The 27,353-nt window shown below is 36.3% G+C and overlaps 1 protein-coding gene across 4 annotated transcripts in view; it reads left to right on the forward strand.

The window, feature by feature from the left end:
• The window catches only part of LOC149784321 (sorting nexin-17-like), a 196,658-nt gene that overhangs the window by 106,192 nt on the left and 63,113 nt on the right, over positions 1-27,353 (forward strand). For all 4 annotated transcript variants that reach the window (XR_016413845.1, XM_089932348.1, XM_089932349.1 and 1 more), the window contains one exon: positions 11,081-11,221. Coding sequence is in view for 3 of the 4 variants with exons in the window: in XM_089932348.1 (XP_089788474.1) it covers positions 11,081-11,221 (141 nt within the window). In the remaining variant the exon portion in view is untranslated. The remainder of the gene's footprint in view (positions 1-11,080; positions 11,222-27,353) is intronic.

Raw genomic sequence — 27,353 nt, forward strand, 5'->3', positions numbered from 1 at the left:
CACTTCTTTTTGATTTCTTGATGAGCCTGGTTCACATAGTGGTGTTTAATATTATCCTGCCAAATCGGGGGTCCACAGAGCAGGAAACTAGACTAATTGTTGAAACATCAACAAACAGGATTCCTTTTTTTCAAGAACATGTGACATTTATTTTGTGAGACAATCTTCTACATCAAAACTCAATTTTTGTATTGTTCAGTTAGTACAATATTGATGTCTTAGTTTCATGGGAAGTAATAATGAATCTTCTTATCATCCTTGAGGATATCTCTAAATGCCAGTTGAAGAATTCTCTAAAACTTGCTTGCCCACAATGGTTCGTATCTGTGAAATCAAGCTCTCTATTTTACAAAGTATTCATTTCACTTGGCTGCCTTGTTATCTTTGATCGCAGTTATGAAAGAGTTGGTTAATTTAAGGTAGTTCATGTTACATACACGATAACATTTGTAAGTGTTTGATTGATCAAATGAAGTGAGTTCACCTGACATATGACCAGGGTCGCTAGATTTTGTTTGTAGGATTTTTGTGCCTATTAACTTTTCTTTTATTAACCTCGTTTATTTGATTCAAAAGACATAATTATTGTAATAATACAAAGGATGCCAGCTTTTAATTCAGTGCAACAATACAACAAATACTACCGGAAGACAGTTATCAAAACACAGTCGACACTTAATTAGATTCTCAGACAAATGCTCGCGGACATAGCTGTCATAGTAGATTCATGCATTCTAAGTTTAATTATAAGATGATACATTGCATTTTGACAGTTACACTTAAAAGGAACTAAAAGACAGAACTAGAATAAAAATTTCAATAGATAAAAAAATTATTTAATTTATATTAATTTATTCAAGAACTGCCTCCACTCGGCATAAGTGACATCTTTATTGATCGAAGTATCCTAACATATCGTTAATTGCAGCATACAAGGAATGTCGTTTGGAAAGAAAATGTTAAAATTTTTAAGACCTATTTTTAAATTTGATATTTCATAGTGTTGATTACAATTTTCAGGTCCTATGTACTGTTTTCGATGATAAAACGAGCAATTCAACAAAGTTTCCATTACCAATTTTGGTAGAGATTTTGTTCAAGTTCAACAAATAGGAATCAATTTTTAGGGTATTTTCTAGTTTAAAAAATGGGATCCACACCTGACCCTGCGTTATAAGCAGGTTTGTGAGTTATCAGGGCATAAGTTATTGAGGGAGTGGTGTATCAGGATGGAGACATCCACCTCATTCAGGATTGCCATCAGTCTGAATTACGTAGTTGTCGCATAGATCTCCAGAATCTTCATATCCACATCTTCCCAGGCAACAGGAAACTCCTTCAGTTTCATCTGAGAAGGAGACTTCCATTTCTAGCCACTTCCTTCCAATCTGGTTTTCACTTGCAGAGCATTCTCCAGGCTGTTGGTTGTAATAGTTACTCATGTACGGGCCTTAGGTGTTCACATACTCCAGTACTTGAATGGCCAGTTGATGCTCAACATACTCAGACATGCCCTTTTGAAGGATGTGTCTTTTTTTGGTAGATAGTTAGTCAGGCCTAGTCCATAGTTCGAAGAATTTGGATTTGATCCCTTCTCAGAATTTTGTTTACAGCGTGATGAATGTTTTCACCTATACATAAGCTGTCTGTATTCCTCCTGACAGTATTTCATAAATAATAGCTCTCATAGCAGGACTGGACAAGAAGATATTTGTTGTCAGCTCCCCTCTTCTTTTTCTTCCCAGGTGACAATCAACATGGCAGCAGACTTAATTCCTTAGTGAGGCATCATATGTGTCCTCTTTGGTTCTTGCTTCTATCAACTGGAGGTCTCACATATCTTTCGGTTGATGCCACTAAAACACTTGTGTGTTCATTAGTACTTTCAAGACTGGACTATTGTAACTCAATTCTGTCTGGTTCATCTCAATATCTACTCCAGAAACTTCAAAAAGTTCAAAACACAGCTGCTCGGATCATACTTAGAGTACCACAATCAGAGCACACCTCCCCGCTGCTATGTACCCTACACTGGCTATCCATTCGATCCAAAATCAAACACAAAATTTGTTCTCTGTGCTACATTTCACTGTCAGACTCTAGTCCAACATACCTATCAGACCTCACCCATGTGTACACCACCAAGATACTTACGCTCCTCTTCTGACAATCGTATGCTCATTATTCCCACTATGAAAACAAAGTCATATGGACAGCGTTCTTTTGCATACCAGGGTCCAGCAACATGGAATGAATTGCCCACTGAACTTAGACACAAAGACACAGTGATCACATTCAAGAGGGCTCTCAAAACTCACTTATTTCGACTGCAAGAACAAACTTAAAGACCTAATAATGTTTCCTACCTGAAATATTCTCAGCATTTTTTTAATCTTTTAATGTTTTCTAATTTCATGTTGTTTGTTTTTGTAATAATATTATTATGTTTTTATCTTATAGGTGTTGTCTAATGTTGTAAAGCATTTAGAGCTTCTAAAGATTAGGTGCTATACAAAGTCCGCATTATTATTATTATTATTATCACAAGGCCCCTTTGTCTGCTTGAATCCCTCATATGATCCAGATTTTGCCACCATCTAAGTTGCTTAAAAAAGCAGGACAGGTTTCTGACCTGAGTTCTGAATTAATGTTCTAGAGCCTCTTCATGTTACACTTGTGCCTCAGATTACACTCGTGTCCCTTCTCTCTACTTTTCCTGGAATCTCCTTCATTACAGGCAGTCCTTTTCAGAATGGAATGGTCTCTCCACTAGTCAGTGGCAGAGACACTTGTGTGGGAAAGTCAGTGCTGGACTTTGCGAGGTTGAACAACAAGCTCCCTCTTTTATATCCAATGACAGACCAGACAGCATGGGTGGTGGTTGTCTTCGGTTTGGGGTGGAATTGACTTTACACTAATATCAATTGTATGTCTTTGCCCTCCCACCATTTGGAATAATTACTTGGGTTTTTCACAGAATTAGGGCTTCCAAGTCATGTCCCATCCTGATAACCTTCCCTGTGAATCCAGTGATTGTGGTTCCACAATCTCTTCAACCTGCTGGTTGATGTTCACAAGGAATTTTTGTGAATGAGGAAGCATCTGCTGTCACAGTGTTCCTCTTGCACAAAACTTACTCAGATTGAACAGTTTCATGGCATGCTCATATCAAATGATCTTTCTGCCAGGACCAAGTTTTTGGCAAGGTTGCCGGATGCATTTCTTGAGCTACAGTAGTATCATTTATTTTTATGGGGATCATATTTTATGGTTGTGTATAAAAGGACAATTTTGTCAGTACTTAAATTCATGGTTTTGCCTGCCAGAGTTTCATATTAATTGGTATTTAATTGTGGTTTAGACTCAGCAAATACCCAAATGAAAGAATACAAAAGAATAAAACTATGTCTTTGCAAATGGCTGTCACTTGAACATTTAAAACAATACTTCATGTATGAGCACAAATCAAAACCAAGTTCAATACTTTCACTGGGTTTTAGTCTGAGTGTATGTCATCAATGGAGGCCAACACAGCAAACAACACTAGAACAATACTAACATGTTAATTAGCAAATTACTCTATGAGCAAGATAAATCACTTAACACTATTTTTGTCTGAGTGCTTAACATCAAAGGACACAGATGCCACAAAAGTGCAAAGATGCTGACTAAATAGACAATGGAATCATTCTATTGTTTGTGTCTTCCTCTTGTACAGACAAACTTCAATCATCAGACTTTACAAGATATAAAGAGTGCAAAGAATAATTAAAATCATAGTTCCACAGCTGGTATGCTAAACAGATCATGGAGGCCATCACAGAAATATATACTCTGTATTAGTAAACTTTACAATTTCATTAATCAAGCTAATTGATACTGAATGAATAATTGCAGCTCACATGAAAATGAGTGAAAGAGTGGACCTAATTGTCAGTGGTTTTAGGGGAGCTGGACTTGTTTAATTCTGTAATTTGGTGATTATTTACCTGACAAGCATTTTATGTGTACCAGGATTCTTGATTCACATGAAGTTGATCCAGTGGCTTCATTCAAAATTCACTGAAGAGTGAGCTTTAATACTTTGCTGTAATTAGTGTATATATGTAGTGTTTCATTAATAATAGAGCTTCAATCAGTAGTTATAGTATTTTACAGGATTTTTCTTTTGGATTAAAAATGCATGGATAAAATGAAGTATGCTTTCAGGAGGATTTAAATGTTTCAACAGTTGTACACAAATGAAGGATTGATTTGAATAAGAATTCAATTTAATTTTCATACATTAGTATCTTTTATTTTTCTGTCTTCTATTTTTTCTTTTTGCCGGTGATGCTGCCAGGACACGTGAATGTGGGAATTATATAAAGTTTGAGTAGGTGCACTTGAAGGGCAGTGATGAAAACTCTCACAAATTGTTTAAAGTCATGCATATAAAAATGTACTGTGTGTGGTATACAACTTTTATTCAACTGTTAACCCTTAACGTGCTTGTCACAACATAGTCATGCAACCAATACAGGTATTGTAGTGCTTTTTCTGACATCTGTCTCTTTTCAGGAAGGCATCTTTTTATACATCTGAGGTCTTCAACTTGTTAAACTAAATTTGACATGTTGGGCCATGGAACAAGCATTTTGTAGTTTGAATCCTGCATCGAGGAAGTTTTACAAGTACATGTTTAAAATATGGGGTACCAAAATGTCTGATCAAATTAATAGCTTTACTTTTTAATTTCATTTTAGATTCTTACTTATTTCATCTTAAACTTTATAAGTCTATAAAGTTTTGTAGCACAAGATCCCACAGGGCTAAATAGTGAGATAGACTTATAAAGTTTAAGATGAAATAAGTAAGAATCTAAAATGAAATTAAAAAGTAAAGCTATTAATTTGATCAGACATTTTGGTACCCCATATTTTAAACATGTACTTGTAAAACTTCCTCAATGCAGGATTCATCTTCAGATGACAAATTGTACCAGGTTATTGGAGCTGAGAAAGCGTTAATAAACATACCAGTGAGTGATTTTGAACCAAAAAATCATGTTGAATATGAGTGCGATGTACATAATGTATGGACAAAAAACAAGCTTGCTGGTCAACCCCTCTTTCAGCTTTTCTTGAGATTAAATGTAGAAAAGGCTGAATACCAAGCCTAATTAAAATACAGTTAAAAGTAGATTGTAATGTCATTTCTTTTCTCACTATTTAGCCCTGTGGGATCTTGTGCTACAAAACTTTATAGACTTATAAAGTTTAAGATGAAATAAGTAAGAATCTAAAATGAAATTAAAAAGTAAAGCTATTAATTTGATCAAAATATCTCAGGCTTGAAAAGGACACTATGGCATTGATGAACTTCAAACCCAGATATAGCACTTTGGAATTATTAAGAAATCTGGCATAGTAGTCAGTAAAGCACTGATTCAAGAAAGTGAAACTTTGGCAGAGCTTATGTTAGTGAAAAATCTTATTTTGTAGCAGAAGTATCAAAAAGACAGTATCTATGATTGTACATAACAAACATAAAGAACCGTTTCCCAACTTGTTCAAGTTGGCTAAGCTAGCTATGCAAATGCCCCTTCAGACAGAAGACTGTGAAAGTGAGATCACAGCACAGAACAATATTCATACACAGATAAGGTACAGATAAAGCTCAGAAACAATGAATGATTAATGCTTATGTAATTTGAGGCAACATCTTTGAAAGATTTTGGATTCAACAGAGTCCTAACAGAGTGGATCAGGAAAAAAGATAGGTGGAGATTGAATTGTTCAATAAATACTGAACTATGGCTGTTTCCTCCTCCCATCATTTTTTCTTAAAAAAAACGTTATTTTGGTGATAAGGGGGAACTTCCTTCTTTCACATAAAATCCTGACAGCATCTCCATGTCAATCTATCATTATACATATTATGTCAGTGAGTAGAACTTAAAGCTACCAGATACCTTATCGATACATCTGCATTGAAACAATGTAGGATGCTTCATAATTCTTTTTTCAAAGAGTTAAAATAAAACCAGCATGTCTAAAAGGCGAATATTTTATTACCCGAGTGCAGTATTCATGTTGATTTATCAAATGCAAGTAGCTTTGTTAATCTCTAGGAACAAAACACAGAAATGGTAGGGTGTGTTAGTCATATGTGGTTCATTTTTGGGGGGTAATTAAATTCATGGTAAGGGGTAACAACGAAAACCACAAAAATTCACCCCCATGAAAATTTCTGATACTACAGTATAAGGCAGATGACATCAAAGATTCATGACACCATGTGTAGAATTTGTCTAATTGGTGTAGTAGGGAATTTGGAAATGCATTGATCCTATCTGCTTCCCTTTTACTTCTTTTTCTCTCTGGAAAAGGATTGCTCATTAGACATAATGGCTACAGATCAGCTGCCTCCAATACTCTTAAGTTCTCTGTATGGGCTCTACTATAGGATCAGACACATATCTTGACAACTGATAAGGTACTTGAACTTGAGAATAGTATTTCACTTTATCATGTGAAGTAGGAACTGCTTTTGTGTTCTTTTGTTCTTATATGAACCACCTTATGAACCTTTGAATGAAATTTCTTATAGACCTTTACCCTTAAAACCATATTTCTCATCTCCCTAGCATCGGCATTGAGGAGTAATATTTATGCCTTGATTGTAAAATATGGTTGCTTATCATTCAGTGGTATGATTCAGTATCTGTTATTTCCCAGTCTGGGTTTCTGGCCAAGAATGATCTTATTTTTTTTTTAGCTTCTGTTCCTGCTGAAATCCCCATTCTCAGTCATATTTGTGCTGGGGATGAGTAAGATCGACTCGTTTGCACAGTTAGAGCTTTACACTGGAATCTGTCCAGAAAAGAAAGGGTCATAACTGTCGTTTCTCCTTCTCAAATGTACATCTGATATTTCAGCAGCCACAAGTTGGATTGTTCAGACATTTTAAAGAGCTATAACTGTGAGTGATCTTTCTTTCATGAAAAGCAAAGCCCATGATGTCATTACTGTTGACAGCATCTTGTTGTTTTTTAATCATTCTTCATTTGATGAAATCATGAAAAGCCACCTTTGCTGATCTCACTCCAATTTTTTACCATTTACCTTCAGTCAGTATCACACCAGAGTGTGGGTTTTATGCCTTGGACTCAGTTGTATCAACCCAGCAATTTGTAAAGCATCCCACCAGTCTGTTGGAGAGCATCCTGCTGTAAGTTCACTTTCACAGCTTGTCTTGTGCCATCAGCCATCCCAATTAGCTTCAGCAATGCAAAGATTTTTACTGCTTTTAAAATGTATTTATGGTGGGATGAACTAAGCTTAATTTTTTAATACTTACTTGTTTTTATTGCCCAATGCACTCCTTTTCATTTTGGTTCAAGTAAATAAAGAATATTATTCTGATTGTTGCAAATTGACTAAGGTTTCGGACTGGGATCATGCTTTTGTTTACTTCTGTACCTTCATTTATTAATTGGAGGAAGGAAAAAATTCTCCTTGGAGTTGGGTCTAGCAGCAAGAAAAAAGTTTAGCAATGCAGTGATTACAGGTGAGTATTACATAATTAAAATCACATACCCCAACCCCCAACTACATCTATTAGGTTTTTCTGAGATTAGTATGTAGTAGCTCTCAAGCTAAATTTTGTTTATGTTGATTAAACAGTTTAGACAATGTATTTGTGGGACTCCCAGGAAGTGGCAATGGGTAGCTATGCCTTGGTAAACTTATATTTGGTATGCTCATTGAGCCAGGAAGTAGCAGTCGATGACCATATCTTGGACAATGTGTATATGGTACTCTTCATTAGCCAGAAAGTGGCATTCAATAACTATGTCTTTGACAGTTTGTATATGGTACTCTTCATGAGCCAGAAATTGGCATTCAATAGTCATGTTTTTGACAATGTGTATAGGGTACTCTTCATTGGCCAGAAAGTGGCATTCAATAACAATGCCTTTGACAGTGTGTATATAGTACTCTTCATGAGCCAGAAATTGGCATTCATTAACAATGTCTTTGACAGTGTGTATATGGTACACTTCATTACCCAGAAAGTGACATTCAATAACAACGTCTGTGACAACGTGTATATGGTACTCTTCATGAGCCAGAAATTGGCATTCAATAGCCATGTCTTTGACAATGTGTTTATGGTACTCTTCATGAGCCAGAAATTGGCATTCAATAACCATGTCTTCAACAATGTGCATGTGATACTCTTCATGAGCCATATAGTGGCATTCAGTAACAATATCTTTTACAGTGTGTATATAGTACTCCTCAGTAGCCAGAAAATGCCATTCAATAACCATGTCTTTGACAATGTGTGTATGGTACTCTTCATGAGCACGAAAATGGCATTCAATGACCATGTCTTTGACAATGTGTATATGGTACTCTTCATGAGCATGAAAATGGCATTCAATAACCATGTCTTTGACAATGTGTATATGGTACTCTTCATGAGCCAGAAAGTGGCATTCAATAACCATGTCCTTGACAATGTGTATATGGTACTCTTTATGAGCACGGAAATGGCATTCAATAACCATGTCTTTGACAATGTGTATATGGCATTCTTCATGAGTCAGAAAGTGGTATTCAATAACCATGTCTTTGACAATGGTACTCTTAATGAGCCAAAAAGTGGTGTTCAATAACCATGTCTTTGACAATGTGTATATGGTACTCTTCATGAGCCAGAAAGTATCATTCTATAACCATGTCTTTGACAATGTGTATATGGTACTCTTCATGAGCCAGAAAGTATCATTCAATAGCCATGTTTTTGACAATGTGTATATTGTACTCTTCATCAACCAGAAATTGACATTCGATAACAATGTCTTTGACAGTGTGTATATGGTACACTTCATTAGCCAGAAAGTGGCATTCAATAGCCATGTCTTTGACAAAGGGTGTATGGTACTCTTCATGAGCCAGAAAGTGTGATTCAGTAACCGTGTCGTTGACAATGTGTATATGGCATTCTTCATGAGTCAGAAAGTGGCATTCAAAAACCATGTCTTTGACAATGTGTATATGGTACTCTTAATGAGCCAAAAAATGGTGTTCAATAACCATGTCTTTGACAATGTGTATACGGTACTCTTCATGAGCCAGAAAATGGCATTCAAAAACCAAGTCTTTGACAATGTGTATATGGTACTCTTAATGAGCCAAAAAGTGGCATTCAATAACCATGTCTTTGACAATGTGTATATGGTACTCTTAATGAGCCAAAAAATGGTGTTCAATAACCATGTCTTTGACAATGTGTATATGGTACTCTTCATGAGCCAGAAAATGGCATTCAAAAACCAAGTCTTTGACAATGTGTATATGGTACTCTTAATGAGCCAAAAAGTGGCATTCAATAACCATGTCTTTGACAATGTGTATATGGTACTCTTAATGAGCCAAAAAATGGTGTTCAATAATCATGTCTTTGACAATGTGTATATGGTACTCTTCATGAGCCAGAAAATGGCATTCAAAAACCAAGTCTTTGACAATGTGTATATGGTACTCTTAATGAGCCAAAAAGTGGTGTTCAATAACCATGTCTTTGATGATGTGTGTATGGTACTCTTTATGAGCCAGAAAGTGGCATTTAATAACCATGTCTTTGATAATGTGTATTTGTTACTCTGCATGAGTCAGAAAGTGGCATTCAATAACCATGTCTTTGACAATGTGTATATAGTACTCCTCAGTAGCCAGAAAATGGCATTCATTAACTATGTCTTTGATAATGTGTATATGGTAGTCTTCATGAGCCAGAAAGTGGCATTCAAAAACCAAGTCTTTGACAGTGTGTATATAGTACTCCTCAGTAGCCAGAAAATGGCATTCAATAACCATGTCTTTGACAATGTGTATATGGTACTCTTCATGAGCCAGAAAATGGCATTCAATAACCATGTCATTGACAATGTGTATATGGCATTCTTAATGGGTCAGAAAGTGGCATTCAAAAACCATGTCTTTGACAATGTGTATATATGGTACTCTTAATGAGCCAAAAAGTAGTGTTCAATAACCATGTCTTTGACAATGTGTATATGGTACTCTTCATGAGCCAGAAAGTGGCATTCAATAACCATGTCTTTGACAATGTTTAACAATGTGTATATGGTACTCTTCATGAGCCAGAAAGTGGCATTCAATGACCATGTCTTTGACAATGTGTATACAGTACTCTTCATGAGCTAGAAAGTGGCATTCTATAAGCATGTCTTTGACAATGTGTATATGGTATTCTTCATGAGCCAGAAAGTGTCATTCAATAACCATGTCTTTGACAATTTGTATATGGTACTCTTCTTGAGCCAGAAAGTATCATTCTATAATTATGTCTTTGACGATGTGTATATGGTACTCTTCTTGAGCCAGAAAGTATCATTCTATAACCATGTCTTTGACAATGTGTATATGGTATTCTTCATGAGCCAGAAAGTGGCATTCTATAACCATGTCTTTGACAGTGTGTATATGGTACACTTCATGAGCCAGAAAGTGGCATTCTATAACCATGTCTTTGACAATGTGTATATGGTACTCTTCATGAGCCAGAAAGTATCATTCTATAATCGTGTCTTTGACAATGTGTATATGGTACTCTTCATGAGCCAGAAAGTGGCATTCAAAAACCATGTCCTTGACAATGTGTATATGGTACTCTTCATTAACCAAAACGTCTCATTCAATAACCATGTCCAGCTGTTGCACATTTTGTCATCAAAAGACTCATATACTAGGTCATTACTGCAAAACAATATATAAAATTGCAGCAATTGTGTATCTAAATGTGTTTGAAATTTTATGTTTGTTTTGTGTGTTTTTTTACAGATTCGTTTGTAAATGTTAGTAAAACTTTTAATAAAATCCATTTTAAGTTGTGTTTTTTCTTTCTTTCAGTCATCATATTATTAAACCCATTGTTGAATTTGCCAATACACTACTCAGTATGGTTTTTGCTTCAAATATACCTTAAAGTAAATACATTTTCCTATCAGCAACATGAATGTTTAATGTCCTATTAAATTAAAGTTGTTTGATATTGTCTCTTGTAGTACTTACGGATGGCCAGAACTCTGAAGTACTATGGATACATTCAGTTCCGGTCCAGTCTGACAGATTATCCAAAGTCTAATTCCAGAGTCCTCGTAGCAGCTGGTAATCAGGAACTTAACTTTAGGGTTGAAGTCTCACCGGTATGTGATTATCAGTTTAATCATAATTGGTGTCATGTTCATAAACTTTTCTCACTCTTTTTCAGCCATTTTGTATGTGCAGTGTCTTTTTGCACTGTAGCAACATTATAATTAAATAGTGAAATAAAGATTTAACTAGTGGTAATAGTCTCCTTAGACCTCCATTATTGCTTGGTAAAGGTTATCAATTATTTTTCAGCAATATGACATTGATGCTTTTAGCATAAATTTTTAGTTTTGAATCGGCATAAATGGGAGGTCAAAACTTTTTTAGTTTCAGAAACTTGTTTTAAACAAAGAACCTGAAATCATTGTATTTGCTGGACATGTCTGATAGTTCAAAGGTTTTCGCTGGCACATAATCAGAGCAATTATACATCAGTAATACGATGTTTAACATGTAATAATATCAAATTGTCCTTAATTTGCATTTCCATTCAGTTATAAAATAATTAGCATAACTAAGTAAAAAAATTAAAAAAATTGCTAGATCTAGTTAGAGTGTTTCTTTGTCAGACAATCCTTAAAGCTTTCACCAGCTAAGCTTAATTCAAAGGTGACTTGGCTTAATTCAAACATGGTTTACTTTTCAGACAATACATAGAAGTGTTACCAACTAAACTTGTGGGGCCATTATGTTTTCCTTGTTTTTTATACACTATAGCCACAAAGTAGAAGACAAAAGAGGTGTGAATTCTTCTCCCCAGGACCTATTGAAAAACCTATAATTGAATGATTACTTCATGGTCTATGTTATCAACATGTCATCAGTTTTTTATACTTTGCCTTTTTTTTAAATAACTATATTGAATTGCTGTGAGTCAGCACATCATACCTTTAGAACAAAATATGTAATGCCTTGACACAAATGAAGAAAAAAATATACTTGCAATGTTAGCCAACTTTTATTATCACCCTCCAAGACTTATTTTGGAACCTCATTAAAAAAACTTCACAATCCAACTTTACCAGAAATGCTAATTTATTAGGTGTTGTTTAGTCAGTCTGATTTTTGTATTAAAAAATTCATAAAATTAGAGTGGAATAAAGTAATGTTGTTGGGGAAAATTTTGTCATGTTTTGAAGGAAACATTACTGTTATAAATAATTGGTTTGAGAAGAAACCTGTGACTCATGGAAGGATAATACTAATACTAAGGCAGCAGCAAATTCAGAACCACAACATTCAGTAATTAGGTATATCAGTGCTTTCTTTTTTGTCACAATTTCTTTCAGTGCTTTTATATAAAATTTGACAAATATATGACATATTCATTTTGGGGAAACACATTTGGCAGAAGCCATTAGAATTTCAGGATCCATGGTTTTAAACTCTGAAATGTTCATAAATAAGTCTGTATTTCCTCCTTTGCAGTTTTGTTTCAAAAGTTATGTTGTAAAATCTGTCCATATGATGAGAATTTCTTCCCGTAGGATGACTTTCTGAAAAAATATAACGGCCAGCTTTATGACGTAGCATGTGTCTAGTAGTCATGTTTTTTCTACATGACACATCTTAATGGTTGGAAACTTTATGCTATACAAAAAATGGCTTTCAATTTTCATCTGTTAGTGTGAATCGGGCATTTTTATTACATGTGTGATAATTATTGATTGTATGTACCCGCAGTCGGAGGTGTTTTCATAATCCCTTGAGAGTTCTTGATATTTTTGCTGATGGTTTTTCTTAATGTTTTGTTGTTTTCTTGTTCAAATTAGGTTCTTTTGTCTTTTGTTTTTCTGGTCTTTGGGTAGGTATTAGTCTCCCACTCAATGCTTGCCTGCTGTAATGTGTGTTTAGTAATTTGCACAGATCTTATTGGTCAGTGTGGGCACAAAAAAGCTCTCTGGGATTTGTACCCACCTCCATGGCATGTACTCCTTGTGTAAGGACATTTAGCTGTCCTTTTTGTTGTCTGTGGTCAGACAAGGTCTGTGACATCACTGAAGACAGATGTACTTACAAAGAGAGAAACAAGGCATTAACCTTCGGAATTTTCAGGGTTTTTTCATCACTGAGACTGACTTTCTACTCCCATATTTTCATCATTCCTGAAAAGGCACGAATTTCCTTCTTATTTTTGATTTTTCTACCCTAAACACATTTTTGCAGAAGGAATCTGTCAAGATTAATATCACAGGCTCAGCTAGGAATGCTATAAGACCTGGTAACTGGGCAGTCTCCATCCATCTTCAGGATGCATACTCCCAAAATCTCAATCTTTCCTCACCTGCTCTGTGTGTACTTGGAGAAATCTTCCAATTTCATATTCTGCCATTTGGCCTGAGCATTTACCACTGTCATGTGAGTAGTTGCTATCCACATAATGTCACTTTTAGTGACTGGTTGATCCACAGTGGCTGATTAGAGTTTTTCTATCAGTTGGTTGGCTCATATTGAGTAGACTTTACAATTTACCTAACTAGAGAAATTGGGACTGGTTCCATCTCAAGATTTTCTATATGTGGGGATGAATTTCTCCTTCAGATACATTCCCCAATCACATTACGTTATGAATATTAGCCTTTTATCTTGTAAATCCAGCTCTAATAAAAGATGAAAAATGTCTTTTTCTGTCTCATGGAAAAAGGACAATAACTCTTGCCCATTACCTTCCCTTGCCACTGCCAGGTGTTTATAGTTTTTAGCTTTGTTGCTATACTCGTAACATTGTACATTTTACTTCCGACAATGCGAGCCATTTTAGTGTTCAGATTGGACCATCCAATTTTCATTTTGGATTTATTTTGTGGGATAATCATTCTCCTGCAGGTTGCATCCCATATTTTTACAATTTCTGCCAAATTTAGGGACTTTGTCCCTTTTTGGACTTGGTCTATTTAAGACCATGTTACACCATGCTATTGTTGACTTCATGTTGTCATTTATGAGCTAGCCTGACTCTATTTTTGCTTGCTTCATTAGTAACAGAATTGATTTTAGGGACTTTTTAACAAGCTGCATTGCTAATTTATGCTTTGATTTCCATTCCTGTTGCATTTCATAAGAAAGGTCAACTAAATGCATTAAATGCATTAGTTCAGAGCATGTCTAGTAAGCCTTGAATGCAACAATACTTTTGATTATGCCATTAGTAATGGAGAATATATATTAGCAAGTCAGTAACATAATAAAATACAAATTTATGCTGTTTTCTCTTCTTGTGACCTTTCATTAGAAATGTCAACAAATACAATAAAGTCACTTCAGAGCATGGAAGTCTACCATAACTCTAGTTTTGTATATACTAAGTGTATATCGTCTTGGACATGCAACATGTGTAATATGGTTAGAGGAGATTGTGTCTACAGTATTGGCTAGTTTGTAACTTGCTGAATTGCTAATTTATGCCTTGTTTTCTCTTCTTGTGCCATTTCAGAAGAAGTGTCTACAAAATGCTTATGGGCATCAAAGGGAAGGAAAGATGGAATAAGTCAGGGAAGACAACCTAAAGTTCATTGCTGGCAATTCTGATTCACTGGGGGAGTGTCCCTCTCCAGTTTTAGGCAGCTCAGTGGGTGTAAGTAACCCTACATTTCCAAGCATGGCCTTTGGGCCTGTAAGTAACCATACATCGAGTTTGTACTGGCTCAGTTGGATCCAACTCATTGCACCACTGCACCATTAGCAGTCATCCAGACATCACTGGCCATCCAACATGGGGACCATATGAGGAGACAGTCCAGCCATCTAGTTCATCGCTTGCAGTTCTGACACATTGGAAAAGTGTCCCCCAATTTTAAGTAGCCCAGTGGGATCAATTGCTTGTCAGAGTATGGTGAAATCAATCGCTTGTCAGAGTATGGTCTTCAGGCCTGAAAGTCAGGACATGTAGGGTTTTGTACTGGATCTTTTGGTTCCAACTCTTTATACCACAGCACCTTTACCTGCTGTCCAGCTGTAACTGGCCCTCCAGCTGTCCCAGCATGGATGGGGACCTTTTTGTTCAAATGATCCAGCCAGCTAGGATTTATGGGGATCTTAATGTCAGATCCATCCATTTAGCCATACTGATGATAGAAAGTCTCTATGCCGCCAACATCCAGGACTTTTGAATTCTCATGCTTATCTGCAAGGGAAAGCCATTGATATTTTCAAAGAGGACAGACTTGAGTCATTGATGCCAACTGGTATGACTTATCCAGGGCTGCAAATAAATCCAATTTGGGACTCAACTCAGTGACTCAGCTCAGTGAGATGAAGCTCTTTCATACTATACTCAGAACTGACCAAAGCTGCAGTTGAAGAAATTTATAGGGTGCTGGCAGCTTCAGAATGACCTCAGGCCCATATCGTTACTCAAGACTATAAGTTAAAGTATCAGCAGATTTTGATGAGGAGGAAGAGACATTTTGACTCTTTCCCCAGTTGGCTCAAATCTGGCCCAGTAAAATCAGTGACCTGGTAAATGGCATGGTTTCTTCTTAGAAAGCCAAGTCCCAGGACATTTTCACCATGCTTATATAAAACTCACCATCCTCAATGTTAGATTTGGCCTCATTAGCAATCTTCTGACTCAAAGAGAAATCCATCCATATGCAGGCTGAAAAGGTGATGGCCAGGAATGCAAAGGTCATTAGCTGTGCAACTTAGCATACCATGGCTTTTGCCTTGACAGCTTTGGACAACTTAGACTGAATATGGCATGACACATGTCTGTGGTCCATGTTGCTCAAACTTTATCATACCCTAGCTTTCTGGATGACCCCATTTATGTCACCATTGCTTTTTGGAAGAAGAACTTATCGAGTTTCCAACAGGAATTGGATTTCAGCAAGAGAGTTCTTGCAACTTCTCAGATTATTCAATGTGGCAGCAGATTTTATCCCACTTGGCCATCTTTTTATATGTCCCTTACATTGCTAGCACAGTGGTACTCATTTTCAAATGCCCTCGATCAAACAGTCATGGTCACACCTGAGATGATATCATTCTTGGATCAGCGATGCCACCCTAGTGGGAATAGTAATAATAAGTTAACCACCTTTGTCTCTCCAGTCTCGGACCCAGAGCTTAGACTGCCACTCAGCTGGAAGGGGTTGTGGACATTTGCCTACCCTCCCATGGTCCTGATACAAAAAAATAATCCAGAAGTTATGGGGTCAGGAATGCAAGAGGATTCTGATAGCCCTTCTCAGATCTGACAAATCCTTGGTCACCAGTCTACTAAATCTATTGATAGATCTGCCCAGGAAGATTCTGGCCAACCTGTATCTTCTCAGATATGAACACAGGTGTTCCTTGCCTGACTGGTTAATCATCTTCTGCATGCCTGGTTCTTATGTTCTTTGTGAGACAAACAATTTAAACCTTTGATTCTGGAGAGAATCTTGAGGGCAAGAAGAAGGCCCTCCATTCTGAAGGCTTATGAAGGAAAGTGGCATGTTTTCAGGGACTGGTGTCATACCAGTAACATCATCCCTCTGAGTGCCTGAGTCCCTCTGGCTCTTTGACTAGAAACAATTGACCTCAATAATTGTCAAAGGCTACTGCTCCATGTTTTGGGACATATTCCAGCATCATGGTAGATATTTGGCATGATAAAGACCTTCAGTTCTTTTAGCCAATTATGATCTCAATCATTCAAAACCCCTCTGTTTCTGAAATTGAATCTGTCCTGGTTTTTAACATGGCTCAGTTTGAATAAATTCAAGCCTCTAGCCCACACTTCACTAATTTACTATCATACAAAACATGCTTCCTGATAGCTTTAGCTTCTGCATGCAGGATAATTGAGCTGCATGCCCTTTCAGTTGACCAGAATTATCCTCAGTTCAGATGGTATGGTTCTGTGATCCTTATGTCACATCCAGGTTTTGTAGCAAAAAACTAGGTTACCATCCATCAGTAATTAAAGAATTGTCATTGAAACACACAGACAAGTTGGGCACAGGCAAACACCTTTTCCTTCTGGTGAAAGCTGGGAAACAGGATATCACACCTGAAGCCCTTGCTTCGTGACTGAAATGAGTTATATGCTTGGCATACTCTGAAGTCTTGCAATATCTGAGTCAGAGTTGCCTCATGAAAATTACCGTTCATGAGATTGATGCCATCTGTGTGAACTTCACGTTTGAATGTCATGTTTTGACCCGAGATATAAAGGAAGCTGTTGGCTGGCATGCAGAATCAACCTTTTCGAGTTTAATCTCATACATTTAGCTTTGCACAGGCAAACCTTGACTCTGGTAGGTCCAGCAAGAACAACACAGATGGCCACAAGACCCATTTAAGACAATCAACACAGCCAGTGAAATGGTGTAGTTAAGAATATTTCAATATTCATCATCTTAACATTATTTAAGGGTCACATATCAAGTGACCCTAGGCTGTGTTGCTATGTATTTAGGAGAACAGGATATTGTTTGCAAGGGTGTATCCAGCCATCATTCTCTTGAAATATGCCCGACGTAGAGGTTGGATGCTCAGCATTCCCTCTTCCTGTTACCTATTCACCTGAATCGTGATTGGTGAACATATATGAAGGAGAAAGCAAATTTTTAAGTAAATTATTTTTCACTGAGAATACTGACCCAATTGCATTACTTAAAAAACTCCCAACCACCCCACCATGTGAACCTGGTGACCCATGCTGGTGGCAAGGGGAGATAATGGCAAGACTTATTGCCTTTTGTCTATATGAGATAAACAGAAAAAGATGTTTTTTGTCAACTTCTCCAATGGCCTGGTGGTTAGAGTATCCACCTTGGATGTGGAGGTCATGGGACTTATAAAAATGGTACTAACAGCTGCCTTGATAGGCACTCAGCATTAAGTGGTTAGTGTTAGGACTGGTCGGCCTGGTGTCAGAATAATGTGACATCATGTTTCATGTCTGTGGCAAGATGCCCGATTGCTATATTGTAAACTGCCACACTGCAGATAGTAGCAATATGACTGAAAACTTGTTAAAAATCCAAATCACACACACACGCACACGTTTTTCATCTTTAGTAGGGCTGGATTTGTGATGTTGCAGGCTAATAATGCAGTTGGGTCAATATTCTCTGAGAAACATAATTTACCTATAAATTTGCTTTCCTCACAAACAGAAGATTAACCCTTCTCCTGTGGGACAAAGTAAACAAAATTCTGACACTGTTAGAGGCACTGAGAACCAAGAACTCATTGTTGGCTAATCTATTTATTTCTCTTCTGAGGACCTTGAACTCTGCAGTAGACCTGGTTTCCCTCAGGAAATCACACTTGTGTCCTCTCCATTTTCTCCTCCTGGCAAACTGAAAACTGGACAGGGATTCTCAGAATGCTCAGCTTTCTGGAGAACTGAACTTCTGCCATCATCTGATTTGGAAGACACACCACTGAACCCCACTTCTATCTGTTCAGAGATGCATTCAGATCCTGGATCTGTTGTTTATATCAATAATTTGGAAACGAGGGCATTGTTCTTACCCCTTCAGGTGCATGTTTACAAAATAAGAGGACACTGTGTTATGGTGTGTAAGTGGTATCATACTTCAGAAGACAATGAGGCACACATGCACCCTCTGTGTGCATAGAGGTTTGGTACCTCAGTTGATCCTCCGAGTTTTGATACACAGTCTGTTAAGGAAAGGGAAATAGTCTTTACTCTAGGTCATAGCAGATTCCCTGTTCAGATTTTGGGGAATGCCATTTATGGACTTGTTTGTGACAAATCCAAACAATAACTTCCCTTGTAAATTTCCTGTGTCCAACCAAAGAACATGGGCAGTGGATGCCGGAAGTGGGATCATCTGTTTGTTTGCACATTATCAGTCTTCAAGATAACCTCAAAAATACTTCAAGGACCTTCACTGCTAAAGTCATTTCGATAGCCTCTCTTTGACCCCAGCAATTGTGGTTCAGCAATCTTCTGGACCTGCTGATAGACCAGCTCGAGCATTAACCCCAGAGGAGGGACCTCCTGTCACACCACAGGTGATCACTCCTACTTAACAGCCACAGATTCTCCACCTTCATGCTTGGCTCAAATGATCTCTCCGCCAGAACAAGTTTAATGCCCAGTTCTTATTGTGGCAGCAACATCAAATCATTGTATTTGCTGAGTATGTTTTCATAATAGTCGGTGCTTCAAAGGTAATCTGTTTCCTTTGAAATTTCAGCAGACTATTTTATCTGGGTACATTTTTAAAAAGGAATTGGCTGTCGTTTAGACTATTCTAGTTGCTGTCCCTCCATGCATACCGAATAAGAATAAACCAATAAGTAAGATGTATTTTTGTTTTAAAAAAAAAATTTATATTATTTTTTATACATTTGTGATAGCAGGATGCTGCTGCCTTCCACTCATGCATCTGAAAATTAACAAAGGGTCAGTGGACTATAGAGATGTAGGTGTTTTGATGACAGTGATTATTACAGAAAACGTGAGCATTCTGAAGGATTTAGTTCTGAGTGAAAATCCGATGAAAGATAGATTACGAGATAATGCCTCGTCCGGTTGATCTCCGTTACCAGAAATGTCAACAACAAAAAATCGGATATTTCACAACATACAGAACTCATGCTAGATGCCAGGATAAGCAGATTATGATATAACAATGCACTGTTTAGATGGTTTATCAGTATGGACAAAGAATTTGTTTATGTAACAATAGATAAATTTCAGTGCATTTTATATCCAGTTTGCGGCTTCCTTTCATGGGGCCTCTGAATTTCTGTACTTCAAACCAATGGTTGTATATAAAAGTTTAAACAGCCAACAATGTCGTCAATAAAAGAAGTGACATGGTATGTTTTGCAATCAATAAGGAAAAACAATCCAAGTTTGGGACATTGGCAAAGACCTACACGATCCCAGAATAAACGTTTTATGTGTGTTTTCTTCTTACTTTTAAGAAGAAAGAAAAAATACTTTTTCGTGTACGAGAAAAATACATATAAAATTTCAAGAGCCAAGCCACAATCATCTTGTGTTATTCAAACGCGATCTCTTCCCCAAAGTGATAAGCAACTTTTTACGGTTTTTTCATACTTTTTAAGAATGTTTTGTGCACAAGAAAAATACATGTATTTGAAATTTCGGGAGCCACGCCACAACCACATTATATCAGAATTTGCGTTATAACAGAGCGCGCTATAGCGGGGTCACACTGTATTTCTTTTTTTCTTGTTTATTTTAAATACTTTAAATATGCTGCTTACAACATGGCATGGATGGAAACTTGAGAGCCTATTATCTCATGGCTGTGCACTTCATAAACAAAGTTTATGACTGTTTTATTGAAGAAAAAAAATGTTCTTGTGTCACATGATATATAGAACTTTCACTTTTGTTTATTCCATTTGAAACTTACATAAATATAATGAATCTCAAAATCCGATGTCATGGTTATCATATGTAACTCACATAAATCATAGACATATCACATAGCATCATCACTGAGAAATAGTGTTATGAGACAGACAGTTTCTTAAACTTATTAGACTGTTTAAAGCATTTGTTAGTACTTGTCTGCCTTAAATATAAATGGTACTTCAAAGGCTGAAGAAAAGTACGTAAAATTTAACATTTTGCATGAACATATTTTCTGTTTCAGATGGGACATGAAAAACCATAAACAGATTTTTTAAGTATCTACTTAGGGCTGTTCCAGTAAAACATATACCCCCAGGGGGGAAGGCACTTTCAAAATTCAACCAACCCACAACAGAAGCAGTTTAAAAAAATTATGACCCACCGTCAGATGTGTTCTAATCGAAAAACACTGCCCCCTACAGAAGCATATTTTTTAAACATAATTTCTGGCTATGGGTTAGTGGGTGGTAGAAGTGATTGTAATAATGGGTTGGGGACAGAAGCAATTTAAATGACAGCTGGCTGGAGGTAATCTACTGAATTCTTATAGATCATATAATCTACTGCATCTTTTTATTTGTATTTATTCATTATAATCAATCTTTTGTCTTTTTGCTTGTTTGTCTGTCAGCCAAGTATGTCTCTGATACTGTGAAATCACAAATTTTCATGGTGGCTTATTATCTGTAGATGTCATTGATCAGTTCCTTAATACCTACAAATTTAACATCGATGAATATTGATTTTATAACAGTTATTTCTATTCTAATACAGAAATCATGAATTTGTATTCTTACTAAACTGTGTGTTTACTAAAGTGATCACTATGTCTTGCTATTTTTCTTTGTTCTCAGGCATGCTGCTTTTGATTAGAATAATAGTTTAATCTTGTATTGGTTTAAATGTGTTGTAAGATTCTATGATTCCTTGTTATTATTTTTTTCAATAAATGTTTTGGTAAACTTATAATACATGATTTGTCAGGAAAAAAGCCATTGATGCCTGTGAAAGTGATGTTGCACTATTTCTGTCTACTTTTACACTATATCATTTCTCATTTCTTGTAAGAACATCTTTTTCAGTTATCGATGTCTTATTTGTATGCCTTGTTGCAAGACTAATATAAAGTTATAAAAAAAAATATAGCAAGCCAAACATTTTTATAACATAAGTTAGATTTTTAAAAATGGTTTAAAGTCAAGGAATCATTTTTCCAGAGTACTCATAAAATCAATGTCCTTGCAGTTAACTGTATTGTCAACAGCATCATCATCATCACTGATGGCCTAGCAGTAATATTCTGCACTTTCAATCCAGTTCTCACAGGTTTCATCTCCCACCTCTAGTCTTTCATATGAGACTTATACCTATGGCCTGAGGGGCTTTCATGGCAGAGTGGTATAAGATGCTTGTCTTGTGATACAGATCTGAGGGGCTTCCATGGCAGTGGTACAAGATGCTTGTCATGTGATTACTTGCCTCCAGTGTGTAAATGAGAATGTTGCCAGTTACTTGTGGAAGGTCAGTGGTTCTACATAAGTGGTGTTTGGTGCCTGAAAAGGACTTGGATTTTCTTCAACAGTAAAACTGGCTGCCATAATATATAGATTCTCTTCATCTGAAAATGGTGTAAAGGCCATAATGATCTACTGAAACCCCGAGATCTCATGTGTAAATGCCTTCGGCTGTTGGAGATAAACGTCAAATCAACAGAGGCTCCATGTGCCCAAGTGTACTAAGGTGCTTGCTTTTACATCACTTGCACATCTCACAGAGTGAGTTTGTGTCACAGATCAACCAATTTAGGTTGGTGGTCTTTCGGGGTTCTTCCTCCACTAATATATGGTTAAAAAATCAACAACAACAAAAAATCAAACCAAACTAAATCAACCAACGAATCAACTGTGGCAACAGCAGCAAAGATACTAGTCAATCATTTTTGCCACTTCTGTATGAGTTTATAACTTTTGACTGGAGTAATTTTTGTAGACCTTTGAATATCATCAATTATGCCTTTCTGACAGTTAATTAAACGTCATCATCAGTTGGTACAAATGGATTTTTTATGATGAGCATATGAGATGGAAAAGTCTTGAGCAATCCTGCATCACACACTGCCCAAAAGTTTACATTTTAGCTCACTTAAATTTTCTCTAACAATGTTCATTGTTCCAACTAGAACTTTTGTAACTTATTCAGGCTATATTCACCAATACATGTATCTGGAGATATGCATCTGTAATAAATATTTGTAACAAAGTATGAGAATGCATCAATGTGTTTTTCAATGATGCATTTTGAATTGAGCAACAACCACAATCAACAAACCAAGAAATAAAATTATTCACATCTCTCAGGCAGAAGTAGTGTATAATCATACTCTGCCAAAAGAATTTTAAATTTGCCAAATATTTTTCCAACCATACTGATTCAGTGGACATATCACCAGAATGGACAGAAACAGACCAAAAGGCTAAAATCGATTTGATGCATCTTTTAAGTAGCTAAATTGATATTGGTTTAGTACACCCTTTATTGTCTTCCTTTTGATGAAATTTTTTACTGAAGCTGAGAAAATAATGTTGCACACATAAAAAAGAGGCACACTTCTACTCATTATTGTTTTTATTATACTTCTCCATTCCAGCCTGATCTTATGATTTTGTCCCCCCACATACTCTTTGTCTTGTTTATGATATGTATCTAAATTTCTCACTTTTCCTACTCCTATACAAATGTTCGGTGAATATGCATATCAGTGTGAAATGCAACAGGGAGACTAAATGCAAGATTGAAAACCTCTACATTTCTGGATGTATTCTGCTTGGATTCCATATTTCTGCACAAAACTCCAAGAGTTCAGGACTCTCTGTACTAATTCAGTTCCCACTGTAAACATGTGCAGACACCATGATACTAAAATTCAGTACTGTAACTTAAAATTTTGCTCATGATCAAATTTGTATCAGTATATACACATATATGGTGACAGCTTTTGTGAAAAGAAAACCATAACAGCTGCACCATTTTCTGGACCTATACAAATTTGAAATGTGTGCTTTCAATACTGCACCAAAGAGTCAGCTGCTGATTTCAGTAATGAGTCGTCCAAACTCAGGTCTGTAAAGGGATGGAAATTATGTTAATAAAACAATGTCCCTCACTTTTTTCAGTTACAAGTAGGACAAGCTCTCAAAAGATTGTTTTTACTAAACTCTTACTTTCATTATCAACCAATCAGGGACAGTCAAACCCATATATACTCTATTTTATCTTCACTGATTTATAATATGGTTCTTGTTCTTTCACATCTGCAGTAATGTGAGTCCTATAACAACTCTCAATGGTTGTAAGCCTTTTTCGACCATGCTGACTGGACACACTGTAAGATAATGTTCAAGTAAGAGAAATACCATGGGATAACCAGAGACCAATAAAATCAAATAGTCAAGTTATCTCCCCTGCAGGGATACTGCCAGGATTTCAGGATTTACTCTAAGTTTTGTGTGTCATCTCCAGTGAGGAAGTGGTGGCGGGAGGAATAGCCATTGTTAAATATCTCCCTAACACTTAAATATCTGTCACTCTTTTTTACTGTTCCACTCTGTTAAGGCTCTACTGAAATCAAATTCTCGAAAAGATGTCATCTCTAGTTGTATAGCGATTATTACTGTGATGTCATTGGGCATGGTCACGTGGTTGTGGTGGGGTCTTGGTTGGGATGGCAAAAAGACCATAGGCTTACTCCATATTTGACAGCTAATTACGATGTTGTCAAAAGAATTCAAAAATTTCTAACAATTCAGTTGAACTCGGATACTTGATTCATAGTCAATGAACAGGTTCTAAAATTGATGTGTTTATTTATGTTCCTCCATCACATTCAAGATTTGGATATACCAAAGGTGAAATTAGTACAGTTGCATCCTAACCAACTATCGTGGCTACTTCAAATGTTATTTAATGTGAGACTTTAATGCAAGAACTCGTAGCTTCAGTGATTTTTGGGTTGAAAAAATTATTTTTCTTCTCAAACAACTCAATTTGGTGCAGATTGTGTTGTTTTTAATGATACTGTGAGAATTTTTGATGTGTAAAAATTGCGCAAGAAATGAGCAACATCAGATCAGAAAATTACTACACTGGGAAAATACTAATAGGAATATACAGAAATAATGATATTATTTAAGTAGAATATGTGGTGACAATACAAGCGCTAGTTCTGCAACTTTGCAAAATACATCTTGTACAACTATTATGTTGTTTCTAACAGCACTGTAATATGGCAATAATATCTGTCCACTTTTTACTTTAGTCCCTTGCTAATAAATAGTTTTAGATTTTACAACACTAAGCACATTTTACCTTTTGACAATAACACATCATTACAAATATTTAGATTGCAAGAAAATGGAACTTAAAAGTTACAATTTTATTAAAAGCACTGGTACTGATAAGACTAAAGGAGATATTAAAAAAAGAATCAGGATGAATAGATTAGTAGTGTAGTAAAGAATCGATGAATCAGAATGACATCAAGTATTTTTTCATCAATTTCATCATTAGTTAATGACACTGCTTAAAAATGTAGTGTACTAGATAATAGACTTTTTAAATTATCCAGTTTTTAATACAAATACCAAATGATGGCTTGGAACCAAGTGCCAAAAGGTCTGCAGAAAATACCACCATGATCAAAATATACATAGGAAGAACCGAACACAAACAGGACAAATTTTATCCATTTTGCTTTGAGTTTACACAGATCAGCCAGTCTCTTATGTTTAGTGTCATTTAATGTTTGCACATACATCTGCATGATATAAAAGTTTGTCTCTTTATTCTTTTGTTGCCATAGTGGTTCTGCCAACTAGAGATCTACACACACTTAAATATGTTGTATGGGGATTCTCTGATGTTCCCTATGAGCATTAATCTGTTAATTGTTTCTGAATTTAATATGATCCTCCTCCTCTGTACGAATATTATTCTGTGCTGTGAACTCCTTTCATTGCCTGCTGTCTGAAACGCATATGCATAAATAGCTTGAACAAGTTACTATTCTTTATGGTTGTGCAGTTTTCAACATCTCACAGGTATGGCCCCATGGGTATTCTGTCTTGGATATCTCTGTTCCAAAAAGAAAAGTTCTGAACCAGAGGTCTCGTTAGGAATTTAAAACTAAGAGTCCATGGCTCCCATTTTGGTAAAAATATGAGTCCCACCAGCAAAAGTTGCAGTCCCCTCCCAGAAAACTATGCAGATTATAAGAACTATTGGTTGCCATAGAGTTTAATTTCTACATTCATTCACTGACATAGCTCTTGTTTGTCAATCAGAGTTTGTCTGAATTTTTTCGATCCAAGGAAGGTCTTATTCAAAGCACTAAGCTAGCAGGGATCGTCCTGGGCTTCGCCAATGTCGCAAATTGCGATTTTTTTTCCTTATTGGCGACAAAAATATCCCATCTGGCGATTTTTTTGGCGACATACTTTTTGGTTATTTAATTTGTACATACAATCATGGATTTGGACTGGATAAATTAAAAGGCAGAACGAAAGGAAGCCACAAACTTGACTAAGCAATGCATTGGAATCAATCTGTTACACAAACGATCCTTTGTTCTTATTGACAACCCCATCTTTACAGTGCATTGTTACATCATAATCTGCTTATGCTGACATCTGGGCTGAGGACTGTATGCTGCGATACAGTCAATCATGCTACCGCACTATACCTACAACTGACCGACTTGTGAAGACGCGAATAGAACAGATACAATTAATTGTATGGCTAATCCTTCTGTTTTTTTTATACATATACCAATACAATAGTTTTGCTGAACCTTCATAGAAAACTGATAACCTTTGAAGTACCGACTACTGTGTATAAATACAAAGCAAATGGAAAAAATCTCAATCACAATTACATCTGTCGCCAGTGCAGCATTTTACTCATTGATCTTTTCCTTTTGCCATCAGTCCCGTGTTACGGCTGCATAGACTTAAACTCCGCAACAAGAAATAGCAAAAAAAAAAACAAAACAAAAAAAAAACAGTTTTGCATAATTAATAATAATTATTTATTTCTCAAAATACAGGAGTGAAAGAATCCCTAAATTGGGTGTGAATTTATGCTTATATATACGGTCCAGTATTGCCAGGTGTTGACTCGTGTACGTTTCATTCGTGGGAATGGAGATCCTATTTTTCTTGTCGAGAAAATTTATACAGCATTCAATGATCATTCTTGGGAGATAGGAAGCAATTCGCTACAAGCTTTGTGAAGCTAGCCATGGGGGGGGGGGGGGGGGGGGGGGCTGCCGAGAGACTACTAGTGTCACCTGTCAGCACTGTAGACTGTGAACGTGGATTCCGTATGATGAACCTCATAAAAACTGACATCAGAAATAAGCTCTGCATCTCATCTCTCGAGAATTTAATGAGAATCAGCATGTACAGATGTGAAAAATTAGACTTTGAAACTGCATTCAACAAGTGGGCAGTCCTAAAATCGCGACGGATCTTCATGTAACACTTTGTAACATTTTGTTAATGCTTAAAGTATTAACTAACCCATCTTTTGTAATTTTCATGCCTGTTACATTAATAGACTAAATTAACACTTGGAAAAATGTACACTACTTGTTTTGGCGACACTTTTTGAAAATTGGCGACAAAATATTGAAGTTGGCGATTTTTTTTGCGACAGCTTTTTAAACGCCAGGACCATCCCTGGCTAGGCATCACACACTTTCTTACACTTGGCTACTGCCCCTTCCAAACTATCAGTTCTAGCAACTTTAGCACTCCCCTGAATGTCATTACAGT

The sequence above is a fragment of the Sinohyriopsis cumingii genome, chromosome 14, assembly GCF_028554795.1.
Source record: "Sinohyriopsis cumingii isolate HCF-2022 chromosome 14, ASM2855479v2, whole genome shotgun sequence".
In the NCBI taxonomy this organism is placed as follows: domain Eukaryota; kingdom Metazoa; phylum Mollusca; class Bivalvia; order Unionida; family Unionidae; genus Sinohyriopsis; species Sinohyriopsis cumingii.